General features: G+C 32.1%; 1 protein-coding gene across 1 annotated transcript; it reads left to right on the top strand.

Moving 5' to 3' along the window:
- Positions 1 to 3,232: 3,232 nt before the first annotated feature.
- LOC139512785 (proteasome subunit beta type-3) lies at positions 3,233 to 11,991 on the top strand. Its single transcript, XM_071300699.1, has 6 exons — positions 3,233 to 3,326; positions 4,873 to 5,057; positions 9,201 to 9,308; positions 10,606 to 10,783; positions 11,136 to 11,230; positions 11,806 to 11,991. Exons 1-6 carry the CDS (start codon positions 3,324 to 3,326, stop codon positions 11,852 to 11,854), a joined length of 618 nt encoding a protein of 205 aa, XP_071156800.1. The 5' UTR covers positions 3,233 to 3,323; the 3' UTR covers positions 11,855 to 11,991.
- The last annotated feature ends 10,790 nt before the right edge of the window (positions 11,992 to 22,781 follow it).

A 22,781-nucleotide genomic window follows, 5' to 3' on the forward strand; every position in this document is an offset into this window, starting at 1 on the left:
CATGTCCTGTTTTTGAATTTGTTTGTTAGCTTTTTGGTCATGAATGTTTGTCTCTAATATTTAATTAACTGTGCATTTGTATTCAGATATCGCAGATCAAATTTATTCGTTCATTGTTTAATCATACGTTTTTTGATTGAGTTAAGTCTGCCAATTGATATTTTATCGTATGTTTTTCTTTGTTGTGATGTTATGCTATTGTTTCAGAAAAAGGGAGAAGGTTTGGATCCATTAAAACGTTTAATCCCGCTGCAAATGTTTGCACCTGTCCTAAGTCAGGAATCTGATGTACAGTAGTTGTCGTTTGTTTATGTAATATATAAGTGTTTCTCGTTTCTCGTTTTGTTTATATAGATTAGACCGTTGGTTTTCCCGTTTGAATGGTTTTACACTAGTAATTTTGGGGCCCTTTATAGCTTGTTGTTCGGTGTGAGCTAAGGCTCCGTGTTGAAGGCCGTACTTTAACCTATAATGGTTTACTTTTTAAATTGTTATTTGTATGGAGAGTTGTCTCATTGGCACTCACACCACATCTTCCTATATCTATGTAGTATTAATTACACAGTCACGCAGTAGTTTTTCTAATATAACAGAGTGGAATTTGATTTTGTGCACTAAAAAATGTGTTAGGATTTATTGATGGGGCCGAATTTTGTGTTGGCTGTTGGTCGGTCGTAGTTCAGGGATGATTATGTCCATTTTGTATGGGTTTTCAAATGACCTTATTTTGTACATAACAGAAGTTAGCTTAATTACGAACAAAAAAATCCATGGACGCAATTTCAATTCCAAATCCAACAAGCAGCCAAGGACTACCAACCTATTATAGAGTACTATAATAAATAGGGCCAATATATTTAATATACCATATAAAATATATATATATGTACGGAATGATTGTAAAGTTTTAAACATTTTCGTCTAGCCAGGGATTTTCTATACTAGGCTAAGTACTTAGTACAGAAAGTCTCTGTTCTAGCAGGTATATAATCTCACTGAACTAATTTCCAAAGTTTATCGGACAATGTTTGACTTTTGTAGTTTGGGTTATCTCTCAAATATAACAAGCAGTAGTTCAATTTTATATGATGTATGGAACGAGTGAAAGGTGTTTATGTCTGTCATACTGGTTTCGTATGAACTTTGCCTCATTTCCAGGCTAAATGGTGAATAATATAATCAAAAGTTTATAATTTGTCAGTATCAGATAGTAAAAGATATAGGTCAACTATATTTGGTGTATTGAATAAGTGTAAGGTGTACATGTCTGTCTGGTACGGTTCATTGACATATGACCTTGACCTCATATTCATGGTTCATTGGTCAATGTTTAGATTTTGTGGTGTGATCTGCTGTTTCAAATGTATCACCCCTTCGTTAATATTTTACAGATTCTATCACGAGTTACTCAACTGTTAGTTGAACTTTATGGAATATCCGTTTCACAAATAATAGCAGATATGTTCCTTATGTTGCACAACTACAAGCCCGTTCCCTTTTCACGAATGTGACCTACCAAATTAGACTTATTACCAGGTTTGTACTAACATGAGCTACACTACGGGTGCCAAATATGGAGCAGGATCTGCTTACCCTTCCAGACAACCTGAGATCACCCTCACTTCTTGATGGGATTCGTGCTGCTTAGTCTTTATTTTTCTATGTTGTGTTTTGTGTATATTATTGTTTGTCTGTATGTCTTTTTAAGCAAAGCGTTTTAATTTTTTTTATGAGTTTGAATGTTCCTTTGGTATCTTTCGCCCCTCTTTTTTAGCCGGCAAATAGGGCCACTACATTTTGTGTACGGAATGTTTGTATGATGATACAAGTATGCTAATCTGATGTACAGTAGTTGTAGTTTGTTAATGTAATTTATACGTGTTTTTTTATATAGATTAGACCGTTGGTTTTCCCGTTTGAATGGTTTTACACTAGTTATTTTGGTGCCCTTTATAGCTTGTTGTTCGGTAAGAGCCAAGGCTCCGTGTTGAAGGCCGAACATTGACCTATAATGGTTTACTTTTATAAATTGTTATTTGGATGGAGAGATGTCTCATTGGCACTCACACCACATCTTCCTATATCTATCTACTGTCTGACATGTTTCATCTGACCGAGACCTCATTTTTATAGAACAAAGATATTAATGTCAAGTTTGGGAGACAGATTTGTAAAAGCAAATTGCTTGTTTCTGAATCCTTAATATTATTTCATTGTATAATATGTTTAATGTTGATTTATCTGAATAAATATTGTTTAAACTAATGTCAAGTTTATGTGATACTTATAGTAAAATCTTTATATTACATGAACCTTATGATAAGTAAAACAGGCGAGATATTTTTGAAGTATGTGCACTGTTGTTATATATGATACCCAATATATACATTCCTTTTTTCCAATGATTCGTCGGGCGTTGATTGGATCCAGTCAATTTTAAAAGGAGTTCCAACGCATGCAAAGTCATATAAAAAGGGCACAGGGTTCCAACGCTTTGTCCCACTACAAAAAGGATGAATAATTAACCATTAATTTAATTGTCAAACAAACAAAAAAAGGGGGTGTCCAACGTTTTTTTAAAAACATTTATAACAAATTCATAACGTAAAATCGAATACCGACATTTCATTCAGTGATTGATGATCGAAACTTTGGAAGCTTACCGTCCGCCGATCGTGAAAACCTGTAAAGTAGACAGGCCGAATGATGGAGAACGTTAATAATGAATGGGATTGTAAAAAGATTTTCTTTTTTTCATATTTCCATACGTTTCCATCTGTAAAGGATAATGATATTATTTTTGACTCATTGTGAGATATTCATAATCCTCTAGTTTTAGCAACGTAGTGCCATTAAAAATTTTGCTCAACCCTACTTTCTTTTCATAATATTATAACATCTATTTTAGAAGTTATTTTGGAAAATCTTGTAAGATCCTTGTTGGTCTGTGTAGAATCTAACATTTTTCAATTCAATTTAAAAAAGGGTTTAAAATTTTTAATAGATTTTTAAAATTTTGATAAAATTTTAAATATCAAAATCCAAATTTTAAGATAATGTTAAATGTTTTCCAAATTTTCACCAAATAATTGAAATTTAAATATTCTTAATATCGTTTTTAAATGTGCAAACTTTAAAAGTAATAAACTTAAGAGAAACACTTCATATGACAGTAAGAGTTATTAAAAATGGGTACGAGATTGAAAAGGTACGAGTCGACATAGATCCAACATTTTTTCTATTACCTCCCCTACCATAATTCTTCAGAGTAAAATTTTTAGAGATTTGTGAATTTGCAGTTTTCACCGGGCAACATTTTCACAATGGTAAAACGATTGTTTTGAATTCCACAAACATCGAATATGATTTTCATTGCATCTTTCGTTTTAGTTTATTCAATCCGTGAACTAACATTCAGAAAATGAAAAGTTTTGCAGCAAGGAAAAAAAAAACCACGTACAATAAAAAAAAAAGGGGGAGGGGTGTTACACTTGCAGACACTTCCAAATAAATCAATACTAATCACAACATTTATTATATGAGTGGAGCTTCTCGAACCTCTTTCCAAACTGAAGTTCATTTTGGCACCATCTGCCATGTCTGCAGGAATGAAAACAAAAATAAATAGCTAAAACCAAAAAGTTGAATATTTTCAGCGACTTAAAATGCATTTAAAATTTAATTATCTAGTTCCTGTCATGCATTACAACTTTTTGTTAAGGTACACAGGTTTGTGTGTGTATATATAGTAACCAAAAGGTTATTTCTCAACAGTAAGATTATTTGATAATATTTAAAAGAGGGATGAAAGATACCAGAGGGATAGTCACTCATAGATTGAAAATAAACTGACAACGCCATGACTTAAAATAAAAAGACAAACAGAAAAATAATAGCACAGAAGACATAACACAGAAAACTAAAGACTAAGCAACAAGAACCCCATCAAAAACTGGGGGTGATCTCAGGTGTTCCAGAAGGGTAATTAATATATATATAAGCAGATCCTGCCCCACGTGTGGCACCAGTCATGTTATTAGGGCTTCTTTAGTTTAGTAGGGCTTCTTTTGCCAAGCTGTCTTAGTGTCTAGGTACCTTAGTTAAGTGTAGAGGGTCATCTAGAGACAAGTAGCACAAATTTAAAATATGTTCAGATTGGGTTATACAATGTATATACATGTTCAATGTATATATGACCATGTATATACATGTACGGTTGTAGGTGAAGCACAGAGTTCCAAACTCCTAATTAGCAGAGAAATTAGTTTCTTTTATTAAATGCCTTGCCCTGTATGCAACTTTAATATTAATTGATTATTTTACAGTCTTCACCAAAAACTTTTTCAACTAAATATATAGCTACTACATTATTTACTAGTCCGAAGACCAATATTCTGACATTTTTCTTATTGGGCCAAACAAAGTTTTGCGAAAACTTACTACTCCTAATGAAATTTTACTAGTCTGGGGCATCTGACTAGTGGCTAAACATGCAGACTGATTTGAGCAAAAAATTATTTAGTTACGCAAAATTTATCAAAATGAATAAAAATGCAATCATTTGTTTTGGCAAAAAGTTGAAAGAACTTTCTGCATAACCTTGTGCAACAGGGGTTCATCATATAAAAAAAGAACAAAGAATTATTAAAATATATATTAATATTAAATAAAGTGCATACCAATAATATATTGTATATTTCTCGCAAGTATTTATTTTTTGAAGAATAAGAACACGATATAGATATATAAAAGTGATACCTGTATGCCATTTTTTGTTTCAGAAATTTAAAAAAAATTTGTTGTGTAAACACAACAAGTTTTGCATGAATGTAGTTTGCTTATACATGTATTTCTTTTACTTTTTCTTTTTAGAGTATTATGGAATATAATGGTGCGGCTATTGTAGCCATGAAAGGTAGAGATTGTGTAGCTATTGCTGCTGACAGAAGATTTGGTGTACAAGCACAGACAGTGTCAACTAATTTCCAGAAGATATTTGAAATGGGTGACAGACTGTACATAGGCTTACCTGGTCTGGCCACAGATGTACAAACAGTGTAAGTTAGGGAAGTTGTAGTATGAACACAATGTACATTAAGTTAGGAGAGTGGATGAACAACACTGTGTTTGTTTAGCATGTTTATAAAAATGAGATGAGACGAGTATTCTTTTATATTAAAGAAGAGATTGTATAAACAATATATGTGTAGGTGATCACAGGATAGAACAAAGTCTATGAGAGCTACTTTTGCAGCCTGTTTTTAGTGCTATACATCGTAACATGTAACTGTAAAGAAATTTTTTTTTGTTTAAAACATCATTAAAGAGATGTAGATAATTTTTTAAGGGAAAAGACATTGGGTTCTAGATATAAGAAGATGTGGTATGAGTGCCAATGAGACAACTCTCCATCCAAGTTTGCATATTTATAGACAATATTTTGTGAGTCCTATCATCTGTTTGCCAGACCTAATTTGAAAAAAAAAAATTATAGATGGGTCACAATGAACGTTCAGAGTGAGATTAGGGTATGCCTTAAAGCCTGGCACAGACAATGACTAACTATTTATAGAACAACCATATTCTGGCTTTTCGGAATCCTCTGGTTTTATCTATTTGAATGCCTTAAAAAAAATTGCCCATTGACCCCCATTTTTGGGATACGATTGCTTTCAAGCAATCTGTAGACTTATAACGGTGGCTCAGAGCAATTTCCCTCACGTCAACCGTTTTATTCTAAACATTAAGGAACATCTCAGATTCTTATGATTGTCTTGCTTTAAAAGGTTAAAACAAACAAAAGGATTGAACTGAATCAACTTTCCTATAATGTTCTTTTCATAATCTTCATGTTTGATAATTCCCTTGACTTCGATGCATGTTTTTAACAACACGGAAAATCAGAATTAAGCAGTATTTATATTTAGTGTAGTTATAAATTTAGAAACACGTCAGAGGGAATTCCCAGTTTTGATAAAATGCGAGAGTTCTCTGAATACCGATAAATCTATTTCTGTCATATAAGAACTGAAGTGGAGTTTTTCTTATATGTTACCGTTATGAAACTGATATTTGAGATTGTACTTCCATAAAGAAATTGAGAACCATCTAGGTCGTTTAATAAGCATTTAATATATCTTGCCCCAGGGTTTGATTTGGAAATTATGCGCATGCGTATAGTTTTTTTCTTGACTTTAAGGGGTTTTAGATTGAATGGTTGCTCTGGATTCCCCACTCAATTAATTAATTTATAACTCATGAGATCTTTTCTATGTATGTCTGCTATTGAGGGTTATTGCTGTTGCATAATTTTAAATTATATGCATCATTTAGATTAAAATAAATATATTCCACATCGTAGAACACCCCTTCAGGCGAAATGGAGTCTTCCATATTATCGTTTCGAGTTGTCTCCCTTCAGGCAGTAACTTCCGTGAATTCTGAATATAAACAAGACGTCGAGTATTAGCTGGTTCTGTCAATAAACATCGTATTATATTAAAAACGAATGCAATTTAAACATGTTAAACCGATTAATGTGTACGGAAAGGAGCCATGATGACTGACCCAAAGGAAATTAAATATTTAAAGAGTTAGGAATGGGGTTCCTCCTAGAATTAACGTAGGAAAAAGGTGATAAGATACGAATTGAAATCTACATAGATCTACATCATACGACGATAGATCAGCACATTGATGACTATACATCGGCGCATCGCTAACAGACACTTAATAAAATATAATGTTACCAATGAGTGAAATAAAATACCTTCTCTGACATCTCTCACTCTGAGTCAGTCAGTGACTGCTGTGGAAAGTAAACTTGGTATTGATAGTACAAAAATAAAACACAATAGACCTAATTACATTGTTCATACACTTTTATCCGGGTTTGGCTATTTTGTTACTATTTTACATGTCTGTTTGTCATTTGAATTAGTTTTGAAAATAATATTATCCAGCTACATGCATACATGTGTCAATGAAACAATGGCAGTCGTATCCCTCAGAGCAATCTGCTCTTTGATTCTTTTTATGCCCCACCTACGATAGTAGAGGGGCATTATGTTTTCTGGTCTGTGGCTCCGTTCGTCTGTGCGTCCATCTGTGCGTCCATTCAGGTTAAAGTTTTTGGTCAAGGTAGTTTTTGATGAAGCTGAAGTCCAATCAACTTGAAACTTAGTAGACTTGTTGCTTGTGATATGATCTTTCTAATTTTAAAGCCAAATTAGACTTTTGACCCCAATTTCACGGTCCACTGAACATAGAAAATGAAAGTGGGAGTTTCAGGTTAAAGTTTTTGGTCAAGGTAGTTTTTGGTGAAGCTGAAGTCCAATCAACTTAAAACTTAGTACATTTGTTCCCTATAGTATAATCTTTCTAATTTTAATACCAAATTAGATTATTACCCAATTTCACAGTCCATTGAACATGGAAAAGGATAGTGCGAGTGGGGCATCCGTGTACTTTGGACACATTCTTGTTATAAATCTTTTACCAGTTTACATGTATAATGATAAGCCATCTGTAAAAGTAATTTGATTTATTTTTTAATAGTTTTTATACGACTTCAATTTTTTGGTCGTATATTAGTCATCCGAAAACATTTGGTTTTCGCACTATAACTTTAGAATAAGTAAACAGAAATCTATGAAATTTTAACATAAGATTTATGACAACAAAAGGAAGGTTGGGATTGATTTTAGGAGTTTTGGTCCCAACAGTTTAGGAACTAGGGGCCAAAAAAGGTCCTGAATAAGCATTTTTTTTGGTTTTTACACAATTACTTTAGTATAAGTAAATAGAAATCTATGAAATTTTAACACAAGGTTTATGACCACAAAAGAAGGTTGGGATTGAATTTGGGAGTTTTGGTCCCAACAGTTAAGAAATTAGGGTCCAAAAGGGGCCAAAATTAATCTTTGTTTGATTTCATCAAAAAATGAATTATTGGATTTCTTTGATATGCCAAATCTAACCTTGTATTTAGATTCTTAATTTTTGGTCCTGTTTTCAAATGGGTCTACATTAAGGTCCAAAGGGTCCAAAATTAAACTTAGTTTGATTTTAACAAAAATTGAATTCTTGGGGTTCTTTGATATGCTGAATCTAAACATGTACTTAGATTTGTGATTATGGGCCCAGTTTTCAAGTTGGTCCAAATCGGGGTCCTAAATTAAACTTCTTCAATATGCTGAATCTAACCATGTATTTAGATTTTTAATATTTGGGCCCGGTTTTCAAATGGGTCCACATTGAGGTCTATAAAAGTGTCTAAAATTGAACATAATTTGATTTCATCAAAAATTGAATTCTTGGGGTTCTATGAAATGCTGAATCTAACCATGTATTTAGATTTTGGATATTGGACCATAATAGGTAAATGTCCAATTTAAAATTTTTAAGTTTTAAGTTTAAGTTCTTAGACCTCATTCATTCTGTGTCAGAAACCTATGTTGTGTCAACTATTTAATCACAATCCAAATTCTGAGCTGTATCAAGCTTAAATGTTGTGTCCATACTTGCCCAACTGTTCAGGGGTTCGACCTCTGGGGTCGTATAAAGCTGCGCCCTGCGGAGCATCTGGTAGAGAACTTAAACTTATCAATGCTTTTGAAAAGTTGAGAACTTAAACTTATCAAAGCTTTGAAAAGTCAAGAGAGAATATTTTCCTGCCAAAATTTCAATGGCTTATATCTCGAAAACAAACGCATTGACCTATATATATTTTTTTGCTCTCTTGATTCCTTTATTATTCACTATCATATAAACTAGTGTTTTGAAAAGTGAATTATTTTGAAACTGAGAAGCAAACTCCCTTAAAACCCAAATTCAATTTCATTAACTTTGAATGTATTCTATTTCTTATATCTATAGAGAATAGGAAGTAGATATGTATCTAACAATGACATAGAGATTATTGTTTGTTCATATTCTATTGAAATGAAAAAAATATTTTTTTCTTTGTGATGCATTGATGTGTTACAACAATTAATTTTGATTTACTAATATTTTCTTGTTGCATAGTTAGGGAAAAAGCAAAAATATATTTGGTGTCGTTGTTACACTTTTGCTGTGGCGTACTGTCACTGAAAAATTATATTACAAATGTATTTCATTTGTGAATGAAAGAATATCAGGGTTTTCTTTTCATTCTTAACATGATGAAATGTTTATCAAATGTTTATTATCTTTTTCAGATCACAGAGATTACATTTCAGAAAAAATATGTATGAACTTAGAGAAAACAGAAAAATAAAACCAAAAACTTTTATGAGTATGGTTTCTAATTTGTTATATGAAAGAAGGTAAGAAAAATATTTAAAAAACCAATAACAAATATCATAAGGTAATGCTGTTCAATATTCATGACCTTATCACATAGTAATATATCATGTGTATATCACTGTCAACTTATAAAAATGCAATTAGGTTCAGTAATTATATGTAAAACTTCAGTTAATGGAGTTGTAAGATAAAAGAAGAAAAGTCCAGGTTGGTAAATCAACATAGTCATTATGACTGAAAATAGAACATAAAGATATGAGCATACAGCAATTGTACGATAATACCCTGAAAACTAGCACAATTAGAGATAAACACACAAGTTAAAGGGTTGACACAGCAAGGCCAGGACAAGCTGTATCTACCCTGAAAGTTTTATAAAAAAATGTGTTAACCTCTTTCAGAGGAATTGCTTGTCAAATGTTTTTATTTTCAATTTTGTTTTGGCTGTTCTTGACTGTTGTGTTGAAAACTATTGGAGATGTGTTAAAATTGTAATGCTTTAAAAATAATTAACATGCCAAGTTCTGTCTACCAGAAAAATTGCACAAAAATTTGAAAATATTTATGGAAATTTGTCCCCGAAATGATAGTTTGTTTTACCAATTTTCAGCTTTTGACTGTTTTCTTTAAAACAGCAGGTTCTAGCTATTAGTAAAAATTGTAAATAACAAAAATGATCAGCAGGATGAGTTGAAATTACCCAGAAATTTGGAGAATATTCTACTACCTGCGTATTACCCCTGAAATATCTCTTTTTGAGGGTTTCTTGAAAGTTATAGGTGTCCTTAATAAATTGATATTTCATATTTCTGCAGTATTTGGCTGTTATTTAAAAGAAAAGGAATTTAGTAAGAAGGGTAAATTGCAAAAATTATCAGGAAGACAATATTTTACTAAATTTGTAATTTAGAATCCCATTTATAGCAGACTGGCACTTTTTCATGAAATAAGCTTCTTGTTATAACATACCTGTCATATAACCATCTATTCAGACATAACTTTCATTGAATTTCTTTTTTCTTTGAATGCAACAATTACAAGCAATGAATTTTTGGGTGTCTTTTTTAATTTTCGACATGTTGAAAGAAGAAAGAAAGTTTAACACTTGAAAACGATTTTATCTGCTGATAAGAAACTGAAAAAAAGCAAAATAAATCTTTTTTACCTGTCCAATTGGATTTATCATTTGGGCATTGATTTCTTTTTATTATGGTTAAACTTTCAACGTGAAACTAATAATCTGCGAGAGATTTTCAAGTGATAGTAATGATATCAATTATCAAATTGTGTAACCTTATTATTTTCTTTTCTTTCCAGATTTGGGCCATACTTTGTTGAACCTGTTATAGCTGGTCTTGACCCTAAGACCTTTGAACCTTATATTGCATCAATGGATCTGATTGGTTGTCCAATGATAACAGATGATTTTGTTGTTAGTGGAACATGTAGTGAACAAATGTATGGAATGTGTGAGTCACTATGGGAACCTAACATGGTAATTTTGTTTATTCACAAAATAGATTACAAGAGTAACCAAAATATTGCATAGTACAACCGACAACACATAACACCGTTACCTTAATTTATCAGACAAAATACTGTAGATTCATTTATTTTTGTTGGAATCAATTTTCATGGATTAAGGAAAATTGCATATTTGTGGATATTTAATTTCGTGGTTTTCCTGAAGTTTGCCTACAAACATATAGAAAATGAAAATAACACCTGTTACTCATTTTCAAATCCAGTGAGGCCAAACATAAGACATTATACCAAATTTATAGACCATCTTTTTGAAAGTTGAACTATTAATTACCAGGTGTCATATTTATCTCCTTTAATAACAGGAACCAGATGATTTGTTTGAAACTATCTCCCAGGCCCTGTTAAACTCAGTAGACAGGGATGCAGTGTCTGGATGGGGAGCAGTAGTACATATCATGTAAGTTTTTCATAAGCATTTGAAGAAGCTGTTGTTTAATAGTAAAAGAAATTAAATTTGATTATTAATAGACATGAAGAAAACTATAGAAGAAAATATGTACAGCTGAAGGAGATAAGTAATTTTTGGGTAACAATGTCAACCTGTAAGAACATGTTTATCATTCAGTAGGACACATCTAATTATCTTTTTTTTTAATATAAATACAAATAAATTTTAACAAAATGTTAGTGCAATGTTATTATAGTTTCTTTACAGGTTCATATTAGCACAAACAGTGGAATTTATGATAAGAGGCTTCATAAATAAGACTTATTAATATCTATCATATACATAAACTGATTAAAAATAAATTTGTGTACATGCCACCTAATATCATGAATATTGGAATTAAGTATTATACGACAAGTTATAATATGATTTAAATCATGTGTTCATTTGAGTTCTTCGTGTTATCTGATTAGAAATTTTATCAAGTCCTTTTGTTTTTATAGATTATTGCATTGGATTCCCATGTTAAACCAGCTAAATGTGAAACCTTCCAAATATTCAACTACGATTGTTTTTAATTTCAGAGAAAAAGATAAAGTAACAACGAAAGAACTCAGAGGAAGAATGGACTAATGTCTGAGTTTAATAATTGACCAACACAACTTTTCATCAGTTCATTTATGTTATAACTTACAGATAGTGTGACAAGAAACTTTGTTGTATAAGTGCTATTGACATCATTCTGATTATTAAATTCACTTTCTACATTATATTTAATTTTGATTTGCTTTGAAATAGAGAGAAAACATAGCATTTAATGCAGGTACACAAAATAGAATATTTGACCAGGAGTCCATGAATAAATGTATTGTGTTTAGTGATATGTTTACATGTGATATCACACATTTTGTACAATATAAATATCACACATTGAACAATGATCCCAAATTTTAAAAGAGGAACGAAAGATACCAAAGGGACAGTCAAACTCATAAATCAAAAATAAACTGACAACGCCATGGCTAAAAATGAAAAAGACAAACAGACAAACAGTAGTACACATGACACAACATAGAAAACTAAAGAATTAACAACACGAACCCCACCAAAAACTAGGGGTGATCTCAGGTGCTCCGGAAGGGTAAGCAGAAAATGCTCCACATGTGGCACCCGTCATGTTGCTTATGTGATAACAAATAGGGTAAATACCGGTAGTCTAATTTGGTAGGTCACATTCATGAAAGGGAAGGGCATTGTAGTTACGACATAAGGAACATATCAGATATCATTTGTGAAACAGTTATTCCATAACGGTCAACCAACTCGTGATGGCGTCCGTAAAATTTACGAAGGGATGATTTCAACTTCACCATTTGGAACTCTTGGTTTAATAGCTTCCTTGTGAGCAGCAACCCTCTATCAAGAAAATCATGATGGGAAATGCAAGCACGGGAATATCGTATCAATTTGAAGATATATACCCCGTATGCAGTGCTGCTGGAATGTTGCTACTTAGAAATGGAAAGTTCACAATTGGAAAGCTGAAATCATCTCTTTTGTCATAAAGTTTTGTTTTCAACCGACCCTCATTGTCAATTTCTAGATGTAAGTCAAGATATGAGGCTGTCTTAACTGTATCTGTAGTATCCTTTATCTCTAGTTGGATGGGATAGATGCGTTCCACATAGTCACCAAATTTTTAATTATTAAGTGAAAGAACATCATCTATATAGCGGAAAGTAGAGTTAAAGGATATCGCTAAGTTTGATCTTTCTTCCTAAGAAGTTTCTGCATGAAGTCAGTCTCATAATAATAAAGAAACAAGTTGGCAATTAGTAGAGGGGCACAATTTGTTCCCATTGGAATGCTGACAGTCTGTTGAAAAAACATGTCCTCCGAACATAACAAATATGTTGTCAATCAAGAAATCAAGCATTTTGATAATGTTAGTTTCAGAGATTTTTTTGTTTGAATCAGAGTGATCCTTTACAAAGTAAGACAAGATACATTTGTACTTGTATCTACGTTGGCCATTCTTTTTTATGAAACAAAGCAATACCAACTCTTTCAATTTGTCTTTTAGTTTGGAATGTGGAATACTTGTGTAAAGAGTAGAAAAGTCAAATGTTTTAATACTGTAACAAGATGGGGGAGATTTAGATTGTATGTACTCTAAAAGATCTTTGGAACTTTTAAGTATCCACATCTGATTCACGCCACCTCTAGAATAGGCAGTTTCCCAATAACTTTGAAGCCCGTCTTTAATTGCTGATAAAGTAGATGTTAATAATTTAGAAAGAGGTTTCGTGGAGCACTTAGAAGACCCAGCAATATACCGTTGTTTGGAAGAACACTTGTGAAGTTTAGGTATCAAATACAGTGATGGAAGATCCAGTTCTTCATCTTTGGTTGAAATTCCAAAGGAACATAGAACAGACCTATGATTATCCAGGATTTCCTCTTTGGTAAGTAAAGTACTGTAACGGATTTCGGCCTCGTTGTTCAACAGTTTTAGTCCCCTCCCCCTTTTCACTTTTATCAGATTAAATCTCTGTTTAACCGTATTGGATACTTATAAATTTTTGAATATGTTTCTTTTTATTAGAATAAGTTATCTTGGATATTTATTATGAACAGTAACTTGAGCAAAGATAAAAATAACGTCAAGTCCTCCCTGAAACTGAGTCGCCTTTCTATTTATTTTTGTACAGTGTAAATACAGAATTTCCTTATGCTGGACCTACCTTTATATATTTGTTGATGATTGTATTATGTTGTTTTAATCTCTATATATATTTATATTGAGTGAATTAGTTAACCTGGTCAAGTTTCTAGAGACTCAGAGTCTCTCTTTTTCCTTGTAATGTCCGCCATGTTTACTTGAGTCGCTTTACCGTAAACCGTCAAAGTGCACTGTCGTGAACGGCAATATTACGTTGAAATAGAGTCTTTCGAGTCGCTTTTGACGTCAATATGAAGTCTTTCAAGTCTTTTTGTTGTATATATACTGCACTACCATTGAACGCGTTAGTCGTGATCGGACTACCGTGGCAAAAGGTTGCTTACAATCACAAGCCTAATAATAAATCCTTTCTGCACTGTAACTTACAATTTGAGTCTTGCACTTTAAAAGGTTAGGAAATATTTTGTCAGAGTTTTACTTTATGTAAAACATAGCTTTATAAATTTATATTATAAGGGACTCTAGAGATTAGAGATCATTAGACGTACAAAAAGTTATATACTGAAAAGTACAGAAAAGTCAGAAAATATAAAATATTCCATATTTTATACAGAGACTCGCCGACGCAGTCTCGAGTCTTAAGGTCGCTTTTAATAAGACGTCAATAGAGTTTTTCTTCAGAGAAAGTAACAGTTAAAATTATTCTTGTATTATTTACTCGATATACCAACAGTATAGAAACTGCAATTATTAACGATTCTTTACATATATATTACGAATTCGAATATTCACAAAAAGTACAGTAAAACCCGGAGTCGCAACTTATACATTTGAGAAGTCGGCATCACTTATATAATTATAGAGATTTCTATAATTACTTGTTAATAAGATTGTTTATTTAATACATGTGTATATAGAACTTGACCAGAGTACTCACTAGCTTGCATACTATTTAAGTGTTATTTATTGTGTTGATCTAATGTAAAAAGATATACAATATTGAAATTGTTTGAATGACATATATATATAACTGATCATAGTAACACTTCATTAAATCATTAACTTGAAACGAATTATTTATTTCTGTCTTCTGAAACAACGCATCTTTAAATATACCTATTGGATTACAGGGTTGAGTTAACCCAAGGGAGCAGTCATTTGAAACAGTATTTATTGTGGAGAATTAGTTTGTCTGGCTAATTGTCTAGTTTTGTCAGTGGGTCAGAGTTTCACTTCAGGGTAACGAAAACGCTATAGCAACACCGAGCGAAAACGTTACAGTACTATATCACTGAATTACATAAAAAGCATTTAATTCTTATATTCCAAGTAAAAATGACAGAATTAATTAATTATACGACTTAAAAGATGGTATGATGATGGAAATAATAGCCGGACGAATTATTTTCGTTTTTCTCCCAAAATAAACTAAACTGAATAATCATAAGAGTAGATGACAAATGACACTATGCATGGTACCTATAAAACTCCGAGTCATGATGATTAATTAATTATGGAAGGAAGAGAGGTGACACACAAAATGAGGTCTTCTCGTTCAATAGTATAGGATTAAACGCCTTTTTGTAGGAATTTATTGGTGTACAAATGAACCAAGTCACTCAAAAAACGTATTGGTCAAGTTTATACACTCACCAATTCCTTTAATAAGGCGTTTAATACTGTAGTACATGCTATTTGCAGTTTATCAACAATTCCACATGTTCCAAAATGATCAGAAGTTTCCAAATGGCATGAAAGTTTGTCAAAGTACAATATGGCATGTTTGATCCAATAATGTAAAACAGATTATGTGAAATGAACACTCTTAAAACATAGAGGTATATAAAGGAAACAGCAAACAGAAACATTACCAGGACATTCTGAGGCTTTAGTTTGTTATGCAGTTTACTGGTATTTGTCTTTTGTTAACATTTTTGTTTACCAAAAACAGGAAACCTAAATAAAAAATCAAGTAAGTTTTGATTTTATATCAATTCACACTGAAAATATTTTTTTTTACATAGGAAACATAATAATTCATCCAAAAAAATCTTACGATTGCAGAATTTTTTTTGATAATTGGGAGTATTCTCATTCGTTCATTTAAATTAAAAGGCATATATTGTATATGACAGCATCTGCTGTTTAATTCAAGAATGCAATAATTCATCTTGTTCAAATCACTTTGCTTATCGCTAATTTGTTGGGATTATTGAAGACTAAAGGTCGGACCTTTCTTATTAACTTTATTTTATGTCCTAGGATTTATAAAGATGTTATTTTCTTCCAGCTGTTTATCCATGTTTAAATACTTGGCCAAAAAATACCACTTAAGACCATATAATTAACAACATATAGGGTTGTTTATTAGTTATTCAAAGGAAATTGGGAATAATCAATCATTTCATATACTTCAAAAGAATTAACCTTTACCACTGGCTGGAGTGATGTTATGCACACACAAAAATGTTTAAATTTGTTCAAACATTTCATACTTTCATACTAGTTCAGTATGAGCTAGTGTATATATTTGTATAGGGGCCAGCTGAAGGACGCCTCCGGGTGCGGGAGTTTCTCGCTGCATTGAAGACCTATAATGTGACTTTCTGCTGTTTGTTCTATGGTCGGGTTGTTGTCTCTTTGACACATTCCCCATTTCCATTCTCAATTTTGTTTAGATATTACACTCTAAATAATTAATACAATTCTAATGTCAATATTTCAAATCCTTGATTATGGTACATTTAAAATATATACATTTTAATGCCGCTGTTGTGCCATATCGGGCACTAAGTTTTACTCTTGTCTGTCGTTACATCTTTTGTCCCAAAATTGGTTTCTGTATCCTATCTTTAGTTTGCCTTGACTAAATGTTATGAAACTTATACACAATGCTCATTACCAAATACACAAATCAAGTACGAATTTTGGTAGCATAAATTTTACTGATCTTGGGGTTTGTCCCTTTATAAAGTTATATGCAAGTGGGATCATCATTCGTCTTATGGACATCTATGGGTCCCCTACTGATCAAGTCGAAGAGGTCTTTTAGGCATGAGCTTTGTCTGTCTACATGTTCATCTGCAAGTCTGGCAAATGAGTTTTCCACACTTTTTTTCTTCATGCCTGAAGATATTGATTTGATATTTTGTGTATTGTTTTATCATGACGAAATACAGACCAAGTTTTGTTTCGGTCTTATGAATTTGTGCAGAGTTATGTCCTTTTGACATAGAAAATTCACTAAAATGATATTTTTTTTGCTCTTTTAAGCTCATCTGGCCTAAAAGGCTTTTCTCATCACTTGGCGTCCGTTGGTCTGCATCCGTCGTCGTTAACTTATATGAAAATCTTCTCCTCTTGGAGCTGGACCAAATTTAACAAACTTGGCCATAGTCCATATTGGGGTATTTAGTTTAAAAAAGTGTTTCTGTCGTTCCTGCCTGCCAACCAACAAGGCTGTCATGATAAAAATATAACATAGAATATACAATTATCTGCAGAAGTCATATAATCATATAAGACTACATATACGCAATATGAAAACTTGTTTATATTTTGGGTGATTTCTGATTTTGCCATGACTTTGTCAGTTCGTTTCGACATGTAAGTAAGTATTTGGTAACTTCTGCCACTCTATCATAAATATTATTAATCACGGATTGAACAAATGTTATTGTATTTAAGGAGAATCTGATTTATTGTTGCAAATATCAAAATATACCCCCAAAGTGATTGTATTTAGGACAAACATTATTCCTGAAATCTAATTGTGGAGGTCCTGAAATCGAATTATTGAGGTCCTGAAATATTTCGGGAGGTCATCAATGATTTATTGATATCATAATTTGAATAATGGAGGTCCTAAAATATATCAGAATCTCCCTATATTCAATCATTTTGACAAAATCTGTGCCTAAAGAATGATTGGGCATAATGTTTTTCACTATCACTAAATGTTCAACATAATGTATTTCCTTAATCGATTGATAGACAGTTTTTGTAATTTTTTTGGACAAGTAGACAAACAAGGATAAAATATACTTAAGCTGGTCGAATTTTTATTTTTAAACCAAATATAATTGCCACCAGATACTTGTCTGTGTGGTTATCGATCTTTATCTCATATCACAAATCATATAGTAAGTAAACGGATTTTAGTCTTAAACGGTCATTTTAATCCAAAGTTCATCTGAAAAGTGGGAACAATAAATAATTAAGTCATGATCAGTCTTTAAGTCAATTTTTAGATTAGTTTTCTGAGGTAAAATCAGTCCTGTTCAAACAATTGTCTTACAGTCAATTCAGTACTGTTCAGTAGCTTGTCAGAGTTTGTTTTTGACCTATTCAATTAGTTAACTAGTAATGAACAGTTTGAACATAGACTGACCATATCTTGATTCACTGCAAGGAAAAGGACTGAACAGTTCTGAATTTAACGCAGTGGATAAGACTGAAAATTGACTGAATCAAACTAAATGATAAAATAATTAAATGTCCTTTCAAGAGCTGATCAGATCTAAATGACCATTTCAGTCTAAAACTCTATTACTAGTGATATTATCAAATATACATAATACAATTTACTTACCGCTTATTATCCCAAATATTCAAATTATTATAAAGAATCTAAAATAATCAAATTTTTCCATGTTTTGTTTTAATTAGATATTTATCAAAATGGATAAGTTGCATAGTACTTCAATGGTTTGTCATTTACACACTTCAAGATACTTTTATATTCCGTGTATACAATAAGTAACAAATTCAAGTTATTACTCTACGCTTAACTGTTGTAAGTGTTGTTTTCTTTGCGTTTTTAGTCCCAGTTTTTCCAATATCATAGGACAGCGCGGTTTCGGAAATGAATATTTAGTCCTCGTAATAACGGGTAAAACATTCATTACCTAAGACAAGATGAATATATATAATTTTGCCAAACAAAAATCGGAAAACATGTTTGAAAATACATTATAAAATGTCAGAGCCGCGAAACATTTATAAGCCGTACTAGCAACAGATGTAAATGTATCTACGTTCCAAACCCTCCCATTTCTCCAGAAATCAAAGTTATTCTCATAATTTATAAGGTATTGTTGGTTTACTTTCTCGTTTATTATACATTTATATAAAGTAGAAGCGAAATACTAATACTTTATTGGTCGTCCCACTGTCGATATCACCATGCTCTCTTCTTAATATTATTCCATATCACGGCTGTGTGACGTCAAATACGTTTACCCAGCCTTACTAACTTTGACCTGGACATATCAGTAACGTCATAATTTTTGAACGGACGTTGATAAGTTTGACCCAAAATTATCAAGTCAGCTTCCAGTTGCTGGTGAAATTAAGAAAACAATTCTAAAAGACGCAAATACAGCCAAATAAACCGATTATCATGTTATCTGCATATTGATATTGTAAAATATCAGCTGCTCGACACAATACGAAGGCTTTTTGATCTCGTTTGCAGCGCTCACTCGACAAAAAGCTTCATATTGTGACTCGCAGCTGATATTTTATAATATCAACTTGCAGACAATCTTGCTGATAATCGGTACATATAAGCAATGATACATACAGTTTCTCCTTTAATTTGATATACCATTTGAGAAAGACGAACCGTATGCGAAACTGTAGTTCAAGTGTATGTTTATTGATGAAAAAAAAAGAATCTCGAGTAGTTTATTTAACAAGGGAATCTCGAGTAGCCTATTTAACAAGATAATATAGAGTAGTTCATTTTGACACACTAAAAGAGGTAACTGTAAATACAAATATCCACCGAATGCCGTGTAACGACCTTATAATACAACGATATATTTGAAATATTTCCTTGAAATGAAATATGAAGATCTAAAATATTAAGAGAACATTCTTTAAAATCTTTACACATAGTTCACCGATTTCGATTGATATACATGGAAATAACTTGATTTATTCATACATGAATAATTTATTTTGATAAAGGAGCTTTACAGATCAGTAGTTTCTCCGGACAATTCGGCTTTATACACTAAATAAACTTACTGCATGTTTTGTTTGTCTTTTGATCTTTTTCTTTTTTTTTGCACTGGCCTTAAATTTGAATGTCCCTTTGCTATCTTTCGCCTCTCTTTCAAACTGATTCTAACGTCAATATAATAACATTAACACTATATATTGGCTAATTGAATTCCACACATAACCTTATAATGTTTCATTTTTCTGCTGAGTTAGCGTGTTAATTACTATCCTTTAGGTTAAAATGAAGTGATTATTTACATTGCCAACAATGTTAATATTTCCCCCTCTCACTCACTCACTCTAGCTTTAAGGAGGAATTTGTCTTTTAAATCACAGAGTATCATACCTTTGGGTGTAACAGTTGTTCAGTACCAAAAACCCATATGGTGCCACAACTGTTTTTACTGTAAATTTTGGTTCTTAACAACTACCGTCTGTACCTAATGATTGTGTCAAAAATTGGAACGTGCACCTCTACAACAGATAGATTAAGACAATTATTAATGATCCAATAAAATTATTTAAATGCATACATAGTGTTGCATTGATACATAACTTTCTTCTACCAAAGTAATTTCTTTAAATATCTTATATATTCATATTTTTTTTATATCTACTTCTTGGCTTTTTGCTGGATGTAAAAACCAGGTGACGCACACAACTGTGTTTACTTCCTTGTAACCTTAACACCTGCAACTCATATCTTTATATAAAGTTTTTTTTTTCTTTTGCAGACTTTTTACAGAAAACATCTCTTCTGCAGATTAGTGCCCTTCCAATAGTTTAAATGTAGCTAATTTTGTTATTTTGCGACAACATGGACAATGCATTCATAGTAATATACAGTTAGTATTTCAACGTGCATTATTGATTTGTTTTTCTGAATAAAGTCCATGCGTCCTTTGAGCTACTGATAGTTAACAGTCAGATTTGAAGCTTCCTGTTTTTACAAATAAAAGTATCAACAAAGAATCTTTCCGTTGCATCGAATAGCCTTTCAAAATATCCGTGTAAAAATGTCACGTTTTCTTTAGTGACACCTGGCAAAAAAATATCACTAAAACACGTGACCTGTTCACGAAAGTTGGTACTTTAATTTTTTTCCCTTTCACTGAATCTTTCCGCTACTTCTGTTTCAGACATCCCCATTCTGTTAGTTACAGCTTCGGGTCGGGTATGATTTAAATGATAAATTTTGTTTGTAAATCGAAAAGTAAAAAATATGCAGTTGTACTAAAACTAAAGTGAACCCACAGAGATCGTTTTATTTTGCAGTTCTTTTAAGTCCCTTTTCTCTCTCTTAAGTTGTATATCAAATATTTTCCAAATTGTTTCCGAGCAAACGTGGAAATTGTACCCAGAAACAAATGTTGCGTGCAATCGGAATAACGCATTTTGTTTCTATTCTTGCTGTGATACTATGATCAGTCCCAAATGGTATCGAGCCAGTTGTATTGCTTTGGTGTTCGTTTAACTTAAATGAAGAATAATTTGTCTGTATATTTCGAGACCTATAGTTGTTAATTTCTGTGTCATTTTGGTCTCTTGTGGAGAGCTGTCTCATTGGCAATTATACCACATCTTCTTTTTTTTATACTATTTAAATTTGGAAAAATATGTCAGACATCACATGTGCAAAGTTTCTCTTAAACAGTTGAGGTTCTCTCTTTGGAAAGCGTTCGTAATTTTTTTATTTTTGACTTTCTAAACTTTTTATCTAGATGATAAATAGAGAATAATACATGGCAAAATCCGTATCATATGTGGTATCTTCCCGAGACATCAATATCAGCCCAAGGGCCTTTAGGCCCGAGGGATGATATTGGTCGAGGGTGATACGGCATGTGATACGGATTTTGCCATGTATTATACACTTTATCATATATTTCAACAGAAGAGTATTATATTATATGAACTGTTTTCTGATCCATAGCACTGGGTTACCTTCAGTTCTACTTTTGTCTTGTTTCAAAGACCTTAAAAGAACTGCTCAATTACTTATCCGAAGCACCTGGGTTACCTTACAATTTGCGTGCTGTTGTTTTAAAAATATTTTGTTTATTATTGTATTAATTTGTGTGGTTTGTATTTTTCATAGTTGCATTTAGTGTGCCAAAAAATATGAAAACTTGACGTTCGTGACGTCACATACAATATGAAAACTCGACGCTCGTGACGTCACATACCAAACAATGACGTCATTCAAAAAATTTACCTATTTTGAGGAAAATTTTTCTTAAGCAAAAAAAAAACCAAAACTGACTTTATGTAAAAAAAAAAAAAGTAGGGGTGTGATAAAGGGTATGCGATAAAGGGTAGGGGTGTGATAAAGTGTATGCGATAAAGGGTGCGCATCAAAGTTGCGCGATATGGATTAAACAGCAGGCTATTTATCACATATGCAAAACTACTGTATTTACTACTAAACATATGATAAATGGATGATACCTGCAGAAGGTTACTTTTGTTCCCAGTACCGTGTTTATATAACATTAAATGTACTACTGATACTGTACCCGATACGCATTTTGAAATTAAATATCTCTGCTGAAGGCTCAAATATTTGAACATCGAGAACATTATACAAAAGTGAAAGAGTTTACAAAACCAAAAAGAACCAAAAGTAAAGGCAGACCGAGACAAAGAATCAAAAGTTTGCATGAGAAAATCTTACTGTTTGTGTTAATTTAAGAATCTTAAATAAAAAAAAAAATAAAGCAGTATTTGGAAGTACTGCACGTGGATTAAGTATAATTCGTTGAATACCAATTTTAGTGGATTTCGAGGCTAAAAGGGAACCTTTAATTATCAATGTACAACGAATTACTAATTTTCTTTTAAAATGTATTCAGACTTTGATAAAACCAC

Source organism: Mytilus edulis, chromosome 2 (genome assembly GCF_963676685.1).
Source record: "Mytilus edulis chromosome 2, xbMytEdul2.2, whole genome shotgun sequence".
Lineage (NCBI taxonomy): Eukaryota > Metazoa > Mollusca > Bivalvia > Mytilida > Mytilidae > Mytilus > Mytilus edulis.

Coding starts and splice junctions, on each gene's coding strand:
- LOC139512785 (XM_071300699.1), top strand. Junction 9,309..10,605: donor AATTTGTTATATGAAAGAAG/GTAAGAAAAATA, acceptor TTTTCTTTCCAG/ATTTGGGCCATACTTTGTTG. Junction 11,231..11,805: donor GGAGCAGTAGTACATATCAT/GTAAGTTTTTCA, acceptor TTTTAATTTCAG/AGAAAAAGATAAAGTAACAA.